Here is a 14415-nt window from a genome sequence, read left to right as displayed (position 1 = left end):
TGATAGCGATATTTTTGATTAATTTTATTACTAATTGACGATTCCCTGCCCTGCATATCTATCTATATATATATATATATATATATATATATATATATATATACACACACACACAGGCACACTTTTTATTAAAGCTGAAAAAAATCTTCACAAACGATTATTCACAGTTTCACATGATTGCTCATCAGACAGTTGTGATGAAGATAATTACTCTGCTTTGGTATTTGAGTACTATTCTTTCCAGTTTGTTTTGCACCTATATGCTTACTTGTGTTTGTATCCTCATCCTCATCATCATTTAATGTCTGTTTTCCATGCTGGCATGGGTTGGATGGTTTGACTGAGGTCTGGTGAACCAGATGGCTGCACCAGGCTCCAAGTTGATCTGGCAGTGTTTCTACAGCTGGATGCCCTTCCTAACACCAACCACTCCAAGAGTGTAGTGGGTGCTTTTTACATACCACCGGCACAGGAGCCAGTCAGGCAGGCCTGGCATCGATCACATTCAGAGAGTACTTTTTACGTGCCACCAGCATGGCAACCAGTCAGGGGTTACTGGTATTGGCCACGCTCAGATGGTGCTTTTTACATGCCACCAGCACGAGAGCCAGTCAGGTGGACCTGGCATCAACCACATTCGGATGGTGCTTTTTACGTGCTACCAGCATGGGAGCCAGTCATACCAGTAAAATTCAACAAGGGCCCGTTGCAAAGACTCTTAGATTTTCTTCAAATTTACACCAATTGTTTGTATTCATAATAAGAGTAATTCCTGAAAATTTGAGCTCAACAGCTGATACCAGTCAGATTTTAATGTCCTTTAAATATTTAAGCAATTTCTGAAATTTTCAAAATATTGAATTTCTTTTATTTTTAAGAGCAAATCATTCCAAATAGGTTTGATACCATATCTTGGAAAGTACGTTTCTTCATCCCTTTTGTCTCGAGTCCCTCAGACACTAAAGATCAATTCTTTTCACTCAGACCATGTAAAAAAAAAAACTGTCAACTGAAAATTGCAAAAATCCACTTTTCAGATATTTTAAAGAAAATTTTAAGTTTAGGCAGCTATTTACTTAACAACAGTTGGTTAACATCTCATCTTCTCTAATCTGACAGTAAAGGTCTGAAATCTTAACAGAACACATCAATTCACTTACTGAATCACATCCTTGAATTCACAAAAGCTTTACGAGTGATGTTTCAGAGACTGACACTGACTGAATGTCCAATGAAGAGATTCTTTCTGTCTTTAACTGCATTCTAGTGGGCCTTGGGTGGAGACCACTGTGTTCTAGGTATTCTAGCCAAGTCTCTGGTCTTTTGTGGACCCTGAAATTGGATTTGAGTGTTTCCCTTTCTCCTCTGCCCTTTATCTTGTGTCTCACTTGTTTCGGTCACTGAACTCTGGCCATGCTGCATCATCATCTTCAAGAATTTTAGTCAAACAAATCAATCCAAGGATTTATTTATTTATTAAATCTGGTACTTATTCGGTCATTCACTTCTGCTGAACCACTATGTCACAGGGACATAAACAAACCAACACTGGTTGTCAAGTGGTGGTGGAGACACACACAGACCCAAAGACACACAGAAAGATAGGTAGACAGAGACAGACTGCACAGTTTCCATTTACTCATAAGGCATTGATCAGCCCAGGGTTATAATAAAAGATAATTGCCCAAGGTGCTGTGTAGTGGGACAGAACCCAAAACTGTTAAAGGAGCACCTTGACATTGGGTGCTGCCCTTCATCTGAGGATCAGAACTGAACTAGAGGTAACCCATCATGACTCTACCACATTTGATTCGGTGATACTTGGTCTCTAGTAGCAAGAAAATGCCACAAATTTGTAAGTGGGAGAAGGACAAAGCTGAAAGAATCCTGGTGCCCAGCCTTCAGCTTAGTCCATAACTGGTGGCATATTTGATTGACCTCAGAGAGATGAAAGCCAAAGTTTGTCACTTTGTTCTGCAGAACAAGCTGAGTGACAGAGCAAAAAGATAAGACATTGTGCACGTGCAGGCTTTTGCCTTTCACCCACCACACACACACACACACACGGCACGGCTCGTGAAACTTGACACCAACAATGATACGGGGGGGAGGGGAATAGGGAAAAAGAGAAGCTGATGAGGATAAGATGACAGAAGAGAACAAGAATGATGATAATGATAGCAATAATAATAATAAAAATAATAATAACAATAATTCAAATTAAAAAATAAAGCATGAAATGAAAAGAGGGAAGAAATGAAAACACAGACTAACTTTGTTTTTGTTTATCTAGGATAACTGTTTATTTACCTGAGGGTGCAAACGATGTGAGATGATAGAAGGGACAAATAATTACATCTGCAGGAGGAGAGTCGTTTTCAGGTAACGGTGTATACTTACTCACTGACACACCTACACATACAATCACACACGCACACACACACACACACACACATGCAAACACATTTACACATGCTCATGAAAACTCACGGATGCTCACTGCTCTACTTGCATAGCTGTGAGTATACAAAGTATTTTCATACCTTTACCTTTCAATTATATATTATATTATATATGATGATGATGATGATGATGATGATGGTAACCACACACACGTGTGTGTGTGTCAAATAGCAGGGGTCTAAATGATCCTGGCAATTTACTTAGAAGTGCTCCAACCTATATTTGGCTTACAGGGTACTCTTGAAGAATACAAAAATACTGAAAACCAATCAACTGCTTAACAGAGCAGTCAGTGCAATGCTGACCTTGTATAATGATATTAAGCATCTTGTAAATCCATTTATGTAACAACAAAATGCAGCAAATATTACAGCCTATGACAGAATCAAGAAACATAAATGAACAATTTATGCTACACATGTTTCCACAGTATGGCTATTTATTCAACCATGCATATTACATGATATTGCATAACATTAGATTATTACATAGCTATACCATTTCATCAGGCAACCTTGAACATTTTAATAGTAAAAGCAATCTGTGAAAGAATATATCTGTGGATAAATATACTGAAATCATGCAGTGTTTCAAAAAATGACAAAATACAAGCACTTCAGTTGGAGAAGGAGATAGTTTGAATTATAACCGATCAGTAATAAGAACAGGAATAATGATAGATATAGTTGAGGAGAGAGTGGTCAATTTAACCCTACTATGTTTCAGATAAATTCATTTAGCAGCCAAACATTTATCAATGAGACTAATGACAATAAATTGCTCAACTGTCAACACAATATATCCTGCAAATTTCTACAATTAGACAAAATTAGAAATCATCAGCCTTAAGTCATTATTGTTTTATCCTTGCCATTTTCATCATCATCATGTCACTGTCCTCTTCATCATCACCAGCATCATCATCTTCCTCATTACCATTTAACTAGTGATTTGGCAGAGGCAGTAGAACATCCAATCTAAAACCTTGCAGTATTTGCTCTGATTTCCAACAACCTGAGTTCAAATCCTGTCACATCCAACACTGTCGTTCACCCTCTGAGCAGTGGGAGAGCATAACAAAAAGGACTTTTTCAGGGTAATGGGTTGGAAAAATTTCTAAACCTTGGCCTAGAACCTCATCATCATTATTTAACATCTGTTTTCTATGTTTTACACTTATGTATTTCGTTGTTCAAAAAAATAGCTCATATTCTGTGCACCCGTACTTCGTATTGTTTTGTTGTACACGTTTCATGACGTCCTGTGCCCACATATGCATATATATGTATAGATGTAAGTATGTACATATACATATGTATATATGCATATATATATATATATATACATATATTTATATACATATATTTATATATATATATTTATATATATATATATATATATATATATATATATATATATATATATATATATAAATATACACCCTTGCATATAAACACCCAAAATACATGCACTAACAAGTAGCTGCTTCTTTATTACCTCAGGGCTCTGATAGATTTCTGTCAGTAAAACTTTATAGTTTTGATAAAGGATATTTTTCTGCATATTTGTATATTTTTGCATGCTTATTTCTAAATATACACACCATACACATAGATATACACTGGCATGCAAAAAAACCAAAAAAAAAACCCCAAAAAAACATGCACACAATATTGTATAGCTTCTGGGTAAATTGTATTACTTTTGATAAGTCGTTAAACTTTAATCCTTTGTCAGAAAGAAGTGTGGTGCTTATCTTTATCTGTTAATTTCCTGCCCTGATGTTTGTTTTGCAAACAATTCTAAACAAACCCCTCCATCTTGGCAATCTATGTGTAAATGGTGTGTCTTTGAATCTATGTGCATGCATACATGCAATACATATATCAATGGCTGCACCAGGCTCCAATCTGATCTGGCAGAGTTTCTACAGCTGGCATTAGGAAGGGCATCCAACTGTAGAAACTCTGCCAGATCAGATTGGAGCTTGGTGCAGCCATCTGGTAGCGTCAGTCCCCAGTCAAATCGTCCAACCCATGCTAGTATGGAAAGCAGACGTTAAACGATGATGATGATGATGATATGTATATATATATATATAAACATAGACACCTATATGCACACGCAGATACACACACACACACATGCATGCACATGCACATACATTCAAACACACACCAATTACACATTTGTATAGTTGCAGAAATACACGTTGTTGATAACATAGATTAACATCCATAAGCATAAATAGTCGTCCAACCCATGACAGCATGATCTGATTCATTAAAGTAGGCTGAGGCCAAACAACAACCCATCAATTAATCTCCTTTCATTAACTGCTATTTTTCCACCTCTCCACATCACTTCTTTCTTTCCTCCTAAAAATTTTTTTTTTTTTTTGAAAATGTAAACTTTTCCATGCTTGTGCGAGTCAAAGTTTGAAGGATATTTTCTGCCACCAACCATCATCCGTTTCCAAGAAAAGTAATATTTCCCCAATGGCCAGACATGTTTACACAGGAAAGTAGAAGGAAAGAACGCATCAAACAATATAGTCCTATGTCCCTCAAAGAAAGACAGGGTGGTCGTGTGGAATGCCTTGGATCAATAGGTCTTCTCAATCAGGGACAAACCAAGGAGTAACTAGAATATCAACAACAACAAAAATCCAAATTAACTCACCTGCCATAAGTGGTTTCAATCAGTTCTGCCAAAGAGTTTATAGTCCTGGAAACATGAAATAAGATGAATAAAGTGTTAAGTCCTTATAAAATACATAAATATAACATAACATAACATAATATAACATAACATAATATAATATAAAATAATATAATATAAAATAAAATAAAATAAAATAAAAGATGCTGTTTTATTAAAGCCAGAAAAATCTTTGCAAACTGTTTTTCAGCTTTAATTAAATCATATTTTACTCTACCTTTGGTATTCAAGTACTATTTTCCCCACCTTGTTTTGTATCAATGTGCTTACATATCATACATTAGACTGCGACCATGCTGGAGCACTGCCTTGAAACATTTTTAGTTAAATGAATCGATCCCAGGGACTTTATTTTCATTTTTTACTTTCTTTTTAAGCCTGGTTCTTATTTTATGAGCTGTGTGTGCAATAGCTATGTATGTAGTATGCGAGAGGTGTGCACACATGCATATATACACGTGCACATACGCATGTGTGCATGTATGTGCATTTCTATGTCTATGTATGCATGTGTACATATATGTGTGTATGTCTGCGCATGCATAGCTGTCTGTGTATTTGGGTGGGGTGCTCTAACCTCCACCCACTCACAAATACACATCCTAAATACCACCCCCTCCACTCCTTACACTAACAAAAAGTCAAACGATATGCAAACGAACAGATTTCATTTCACTCTCTTCCAAGTAATTTATTTTTATGGTCTTATTTGAAAATTTTATTAACTTTTTTTTTTATCTTTATATTTGTTGTTGTTGCTAGAGTTTTTTTTTTTATCTACACAAAGACAAACACTCACATACATCCATACATACATAGCCGCATGCATAAAAATGTACACAGTCTAACATACACACTCATGAATGTACACACACACACACATGTACCAACAAACACACAGACACCCACACATGCAGAAAAAAGCATGTTGTTGCTGTTGTTAGTATTTCATTTTAAGAAAATAGTTTTATTGAAAGTTTACTGTTTTTATATATGTATGTATGCGTGTGTGTGTGTGTGTGAGTGTATGTGCACATATGTGTGTGTGTGTGTGTGTGTGCGTGCGTATGTGCATACATATATATACATATATATATATATTTAAATTCTTTTTCCCTTTAAGGTCTTCTTAAAAAGGAAATGGAGAATTGGTGAAATGGTAAATTCTTGGTTCTAGATTGTTCTTCTTGGCAAGGTGGAGTCATTTCATTTCCTAATGTTAGTTGTTCTAAGGAAGTGCCAGAGTTTGGGTTGGGTGTGGGGGGAGTAAGGTGGGAACAATAATAACAAGAACAAAATGGAAGAATTTTCTCATTTAGTGCTTCCAGAGAAACAGAAACATTGGCTCGACGGATGAATGGATGGATGGATGGAATGGGTGGGAGAAAGAAAAAAGAAAGAAAATAGTTAATGAGAAGGTTTTGGAAATAGGAGTCTCAGATTTTAAAAAAGCCATGGCTCAGTGATAATAACGTTTACATCACAACCAAATGTTTTCAGGTTCAATCCCAATGAAAAGCAAGTGTCTTTGGTAAATGTCTTCTCTACCATAGCTTGAAGTTGCCTTGTGGTCTCAAGAATGAAATTTGGTTAGTAGCGGAAACTATGCAGAAGCACAGTGTATATGTACACACACACACACACAGATATCATCATTATAATCATATTTTTTGTGCCCATTGTTTTGCTGTGCTGGCATGGGTTGGACATAAGTTCTTCCGTCTGGATTCTACAGCCAGCAACGTCATCTTCCTGTTACCAACTTCAAACCAAGCGTAACCAACATTTTCATACACCACTAACCAATGGTCTGTTTTGTTCTCTCATCTTTCATTTCATTCCAGAAACATTGAAGCTTGATGCAGTCCTCGGCATTCACCACCTATTTCAACTCCTCTAACTCATGCCAACATCAAAAAAGCACATTTAATGATGATGATGATGATGACAGGACTTAAGATGATAATAAGATAAGAATTGAGAAAAATCTGGTTGCTATTTCTAGTAGGTCACGCAGCCAATTAGAGGCTTCATTACTGGTTCAACAGCAGCAGTTAATTATGATGGTAAACAGGAATCAAACCATTTCCATGGAATTTATTTTTAAACCAGGGATTTTGGTTCTTTGAAAGTTTTGAAGATGTTGACCAGGGATCAGAGACCAGTGCCAGGGGTAATATAGAAAACCACTGATTCTTATAGATTCAACGACCAGCTGGAGCACAATGAATTGATATCAGAACATGCAGGAATACACCAACATATACACACACACACAAATATATACAAACTGTGAAAGTAGTGTGGGAGTGTGTGTGTGTGCATACATGTTTATGTGTGTGGGTGTATGCATACAGAAATACACATCCTATGAATTTACATATACACACATGCACACAAGCACGCATACATATATCCTATGGGTGTACAGACACACATCCGACGGGTGTACATATACACACATGCACACACACCCACACACACACACACATACAAACATTCTGAAGCTTTCGGCAACCACATGTAGATTGAAGCTCCAGAAATAATAAAAAGAGAGAAAACTCTACAACATTCCAATTCATTGCAACCATCTTACGGCAATCACAATGTCTCTCCCTCCACCCTACCGACCCACCCCTCTCTCTTTACTTTCTTTCCGTTGATACCCTGCCTTCTTTAAGTTCCATTTTTGTCTTTTTTTTTTTTTTTACCGTTTCTTTGTTACCAAATCAGTTGGTTGGTTGGTTGGTAGGGTGTGTAAAATCTTCTACATTCATTTCTTGATAGTTTTTATTTAAATCAAGACTTGTATGGATTCCATGCATATTGGAATTTAAAAGCTGTGTCCTAATACATGTAGCAAAACCAAAACTCTCTTAGCCAACAGCCATTTACTCTCTCTCTCTCGCTTTTGTTCTTTACTTTATCATCAGAGTACTGAATGTGTGAGCTTTGTCATTTCTTGCCAACATCATCATCATCATCATCATCACTCTCTTAGTTTGGCCAACCAATTTTGGCACTTACTTCTCTCTAGAACAATACAAATTGACATTATATGTATGTATGTATATATATATATATATATATACACACACACACACACACACACACACATACATACACATATATACATACATAATACACACACACAGACTCATATACAAAGACATATATATATACATACACTCATATATATACATATACACACACACAGAGACAGACACACACACACACATAAATATGCTTGTAGACAGATAGACAAACTGATCTCTCAATCAACCAACAGACAGACAGACAGGTGTGTGTGTGTGTGTGTGTGATGCAAATCCTGCTTTTGTGAGGTTTCTGGTTCAGTCCCATTTCATGGCACCTCAGGCAATTGTCTTCCAACCAATGCCATGTGAGTGAATTTGGTAAATGGAAACTGTGTGGAAGCCCAACATATATGTACAGGTGTCACTGTCACCATCATCATCATCATCACTAATTAATGTGCATGCTTCGTGTTGGCCTGAGTTGGATGGTTTCACAGGATCCAGTGAGTCCAAGGACTGCATCATGCCCCAATATCTCTTTCACCTTGGTCTCCACAGCTGGACGCCCCACCCCCACAACCAACCACTTCACGGTATTGTACTCGATGACCTTGCTGAGAGAGAGAGAGAGAGACAGATACAGTGCATGGGGAGAATGAGAGACATATTGTGGGGAGATGATTTGATGATTAGTGCAAAATGTGGGTGGAGAGGACAATATTAACAGTGAGGGGCAGATAGCAAATGAAATGATTCTGGGTAGTGAGAAAGATTAGGGGTATCTAGGAACAACTTCAGAGCTGTAGATAGAGAAGTAAAGGGTCACAGAGATGTCTTGGGAAGGAAATCAGGCAATGGGTCTAGCTGCATATATCATCATCATCGTTTAACGTCCGTTTTCTATGCTGGCATGGGTTGGGCAGTTCGACAGGGGTCTGGGAAGCCAGGAGGCTGCACCAGGCCCCAATCTGATCTGGAAGTGTTTCTACAGCTGGATGCCCTTCCTAACGCCAACCATTCCAAGACTGTAGTGATTTTGTCTTTCCTAACGAAGTACCAAGAATCTTGCATGATGAATATTAAAATGAAATAAAGATCCATTGGAATCCATTTTGTTTGAGTGTATTAAAGAATAATTAAATCTTGCACTTTCCACCCAAGAGACGACTTTCATAGTTTTGATTCTCATTGAAGTATAATATTCAGACACAAGCAAAACCTTAAATATAATAAGAGAGAGAAAAAGAAAGAGAGGCACTAGATGATGAGAGAGAGGGGGAAGTAGAGAAGAAGAGCAAGAGAGAAAGAGGGGAGATGGAGAGAGTTGCAAATGCAGCAAAATTATTGGCTAACTTACGATATTCTCTCCTTCACCTGTGAGAGTTCTGTTTTTGAGACCAGATCCACTTTATTGATAACCACAAGATCAGCCAATGCAATCTGTCTACAAGCATATGAAATGTAAAAGACAATTATATATATATACACATATATAGCTATATATATAGATACACACACACACACACATGTATACACACACACACACACACATGTATACACACACACACACACGCACGCGTGCAAATATATATTCATTTTAATGGCTCTGAGGAAACTATATGATCTTGCACGAGCACTTAGTTCTGATTGAATTGCTTTTTTACAGCAGAAACAGCTGTAAGCTAATGAAGGTGATTATGTAACTCCTATTCTTTTATCAATTATTAATTGATAAATATGTACATATTTATTTATGTATGTATGTGCATGAGCATAAAGATATCTTTGTCTTGAGATTGCATCATAACATATAATCCACCATCTTCAGACAAAAATTTTAAACAGGTATAAACAGGGGATATAAAACTTTGATGATGGCAACCAACAACAGTTAGAAAAGGATATCCTATGACATTGAATGATGACCTATCTATCTGTTGTTGGATAATGACACCATCAAAAATTTACCTCACCTGTTTATACCTGTTTCAATTTTTACTTGAAAATGGTGGATTTATGCTATGAATACATCCATAAAGTTCTAATGAAACAGCTGTTGTAAATTCTAAACCCCATTTCAGTTCTTACTTATACCTACACCACACCTAGAACCAACCCCAAGTCAGATCTATGGTTTAAATTCGATTTGGTGCTTAGATTTCTACAGTATTGTACCAACACTTGCTACTTTCATGGTTGTTTTACATCACTGTGAACCCCATGTTAATGTAACCAGCCATTCTGACATCTGACATGTTGATGTACCTGACTTTGAATCTCTTTAACAATTCAAAATAATGATTTTTATTCCTCTTAATTCTACCTCAGTTCATCTAATTGTATTTATTTATCACTATTTTTCATAAAAAAGCCTTTATTTTTTTGATATTCAATGTGCATTTTTATCTTTATTCTCCTTACTTTCCCCATATCTTTCCCACGTGTAGTTTCTACTTTCTTTTTGAAACATTTTTCTATTATATATATGTATGTATATGCACACACATACACATACATGCACACAAAGAGAGTTTTAAGAATATAATCTTCATGCAATGACATGGTATCTGCGGAAGTAAGTGGAACAAAATCACTGTAGTTATGTTTAAAAACTTGTGGACAAATAAAACACACAAACTAACAAAAAAAAAACCCCCACTTTCCCCTGCAGCAACATCTCCACAATCAAAATCATTTTCTCATCAGAACACACTGCAAGGAAACAACATCACCACCACCACCATCATCATCATCACTGCTAGCTACAAACTTTACAACAGCATTAAGAACAACATCAACAACATTTCAACGGAAATGATTCTCAAACTTCAAAAATGCCTCAAAATTGAATTTATTCTTTACTGTTGGCCATTTCTTTTTTTTTTCTTCTTATTTTTGGGGTGTTTTTTTTCTTTTTCTGTTTTTCTTCCTACTTGTTGCCATGGTCCTTGTTGAATGTACTGACAGTGTTATAGAATTAGCAGTAGCAGTAGTCATGTGACTTTAAGGGACAATGAATATAATGATGGTGGTGGTGGTGGTGGCGGTGATGTTGCTGGAGGTAGAATTGTTGTTATTTGTGGTGGTGGTCATGGTGATGAGAGAGGTGATTGTTAAGGTTGTAAGTCATGGTGACTGTGTTATTGAAGTTATTTATTATTGTTGTTGTTGGTCAACTCTGATTGAACGGATCAATTAATAATCAAAGAGCATTCCAGCCATGGCTATCCAGTAAGTATGTAATACATGTGTGAGTAAACAATCTATGTCCTTTGTAAAATTTATATCTCCTCTCAAGAAAGACATCTGCTCCTGTTGGTCTACCATACTTTAACCTTTCATCATCAAGCAAAAAGCCACCAACTTCAATACTACCCCCACCCCCACATCACTTCAGCTGGGGGGAGGGAGTCTCTTTGTCTTACAAGTTACTTGGTGACCTCACCAGTGCTGGTGCCACATAAAAAGCACCAAGCTCACTCTGTGAAATGGCTGACATTAGAAAGTGGATTCAGCCACAGAAACTATGCCAAAGCAGACAGGGGAGACTGGTTTATAATCACCATCAATTGACCTTCATTTCCCATACTGCTGTTGGTTGGAGCTCCTGTCAAACCGTCCGATCCATGCCAGCATGGAAAAAACAGATGACTTTTATTTCTCTTAAATAACTCTCCCTACTTTACACTCAATTCAATGTCTTGGCTGACCTTGGCTTACCTTGCACATTCGTTAACCAGGTTATCTTTTTTCACTTCGTTTAGATGCTGCAAAGAAAAACAAACTTTAAAACTGAGGAAATAGAATGAATTTATTAATCAATTAGTTTCGGCATGGATTAATTAAAAATATCATATCAGCATGTGATTACGGATTTGGATATATATATATATATATATATATATACATACAGGGAGCCAAGTGAGACCATAACCCATGGCTTATGCCAGTGTCGTATAACCAGCCCAAGAGCAAGTGCCCTCTCCAATTCCTTCTCTCTGACTCACAGGTCTACACTTAGAGGGGTACCATCCACTCTTGCCATTTTCACAACTTCCACCCACCTTTCAGTAAACTCACTTGAGAACAGCACTTCCCTCTCCACTCTCAATTTCCTTTCCAAAAGAATAATAATAATAATCTTACCTGTAAGCAATGTTTGGCATCAATCATAGTGATTATACCTGTAAAAAGTAGAAAAACAATAAAAATAAGCTACAAAACAAATCATTAAAAATTAAGATAAGACAAAATATTTCAAGATATAATCCATTATTTCTAGAGGTTACAATGTGAATCGCTAGTTTTGAGTCTTTAGTCGAGCAAATCGACCCCAGGACTTATTCTTTGTAAGCCTGGTAACTTATTCCATCGGTCTCTTTTGCTGAAGCGCTAAGCTACGGGGACGTAAACACACCAGCATCGGTTGTCAAGCAATGTTGGTGGGGGCACAAACACAGACACACAAACATATACACACATACTTCTATCAGTTTCCGTCTACCAAATCCACTCACAAGGCTTTGGTCGGTCCTAGGCTATAGTAGAAGACACTTGTCCAATGTGCCGCGCATGGGACTGAACCCGGAACCATGTGGTTGGTAAGCACATATTATATATTTATATATATATATATATATATATATATGTGTACAGAATTTACTTACCATCCAAGTATATATCACTGCATAATTCTTCATCCACCCAAAATATTGATGCAATTGGTCCTGAAGAAAGAAGACACAGGCAAAAGTCAAACAGGGGCAGAGGTAGAAACATAAAGATGGTGAAAATAATGGAGGTTAAACCCTGGTAGTGCTGGGCTCGTTAATAAAAGACCAAAGAACTCATCAAGAGTTAATAAGATTCACATGAAAACTTAATAACAGGAAGGGCAACTAAATCTGATGCCCAAATCCTTTGGCAATATTATACATGTATACGACATGTTTTGTGTCATCTGACAGAGTTAAACATGGATGTAATAGGAGAACAATATGTGTGTGTGTGTGTGTGTATGTATGTGCGTACATGCATGTGTATGTGTGTGTGTGTGTGTGTTCTTTTCAAGTTTGCTTCTCTGACAATCATTTAGCTATAGGCATAATGTTACTGATCTTTCCTTTAGATTCTAATCTAAATTCAGGGGCAGTTCAGTGTCCTAGAACCAAGTAAGGGGCACATAATATCCAAAAAGGTTTACGGCTAAGATTTCTTGTAAATTATAGATCTGCGTCAAGACAGACACTTTTAGAGGGAGGCAACTCTGTACTACTGAGTTTCCTCCCACTACATTTTAGTGAGTCTCCTTACAAATGTCCTTATGAATGGACCGTCCACCGTCCAACAGTGTGATACTAAACGAAATTGAAGTGAATTTTTCCATGAACAACATACTGTAACGGTCAATCAGACATTCTGCGAGAATATGTTCATAATGCTACATTACAAAGAGAATGTGGTCTTATTTAACTGCATAATATTAGTTTAAGCAGTCATTTGCTGGTCAATAATCAACTTATAACGATAATTGCTCAATCACATACCTTCATCATCATCATCATCATCGTTTAACGTCCGCTTTCCATGCTAGCATGGGTTGGACGATTTGACTGAGGACTGGTGAAACCAGATGGCTACACCAGGCTCCAATCTGATTTGGCAGAGTTTCTACAGCTGGATGCCCTTCCTAATGCCAACCACTCCGAGAGTGTAGTGGGTGCTTTTACGTGCCACCGGCACGAAGGCCAGTCAGGCGGTACTGGCAACGGCCACACCCAAAATGGTGTACTGGCAATTGCACATAAACAAATTTGAGATAACTATAAATGTGTCTATTTTTTAAAATATAGAAAACACAGAATCGTATGAATCCTCGAAGACGATCAGATTAAATGCATATTTCGGAGTTTGAGACTTGGTTTGAGTATAAATTATTCTTTTCTACTCTAGGCCCGAAATTTCGGGGGAGGGGCCAGTCGATTAGATCGACCCCGAAAGGATGAAAGGCAAAGTCGACCTCGGCGGAATTTGAACTCAGAACCTAACGGCAGACGAAATACTGTTAAGCATTTCGCCCGGCGTGTTAACGTTTCTGCCAGCTCGCTGCCCTCTTGAGTATAAATTATTAAACGGGAAACGTGAAATAAATAATGAAGAAAAGGAAAAAAAAAAAAAAGGGGGCCGATTCAAG

At 37.1% G+C, this 14415-nt stretch overlaps 1 protein-coding gene across 1 annotated transcript in view; it reads right to left on the bottom strand.

Annotated features, from left to right (window-relative positions):
- LOC106868185 (zinc-regulated GTPase metalloprotein activator 1) overlaps positions 1 to 14415 on the bottom strand; it is a 51978-nt gene that overhangs the window by 21935 nt on the left and 15628 nt on the right. Inside the window, 4 exon segments of the mRNA XM_052970295.1 lie at positions 9576 to 9666; positions 11943 to 11989; positions 12369 to 12406; positions 12890 to 12949. Of these exon segments, the coding sequence (XP_052826255.1) occupies positions 9576 to 9666; positions 11943 to 11989; positions 12369 to 12406; positions 12890 to 12949 (236 nt within the window).

Source organism: Octopus bimaculoides, chromosome 8, assembly GCF_001194135.2.
Source record: "Octopus bimaculoides isolate UCB-OBI-ISO-001 chromosome 8, ASM119413v2, whole genome shotgun sequence".
NCBI lineage: Eukaryota > Metazoa > Mollusca > Cephalopoda > Octopoda > Octopodidae > Octopus > Octopus bimaculoides.
This window is presented reverse-complemented; position numbering and strand designations above follow the sequence as displayed.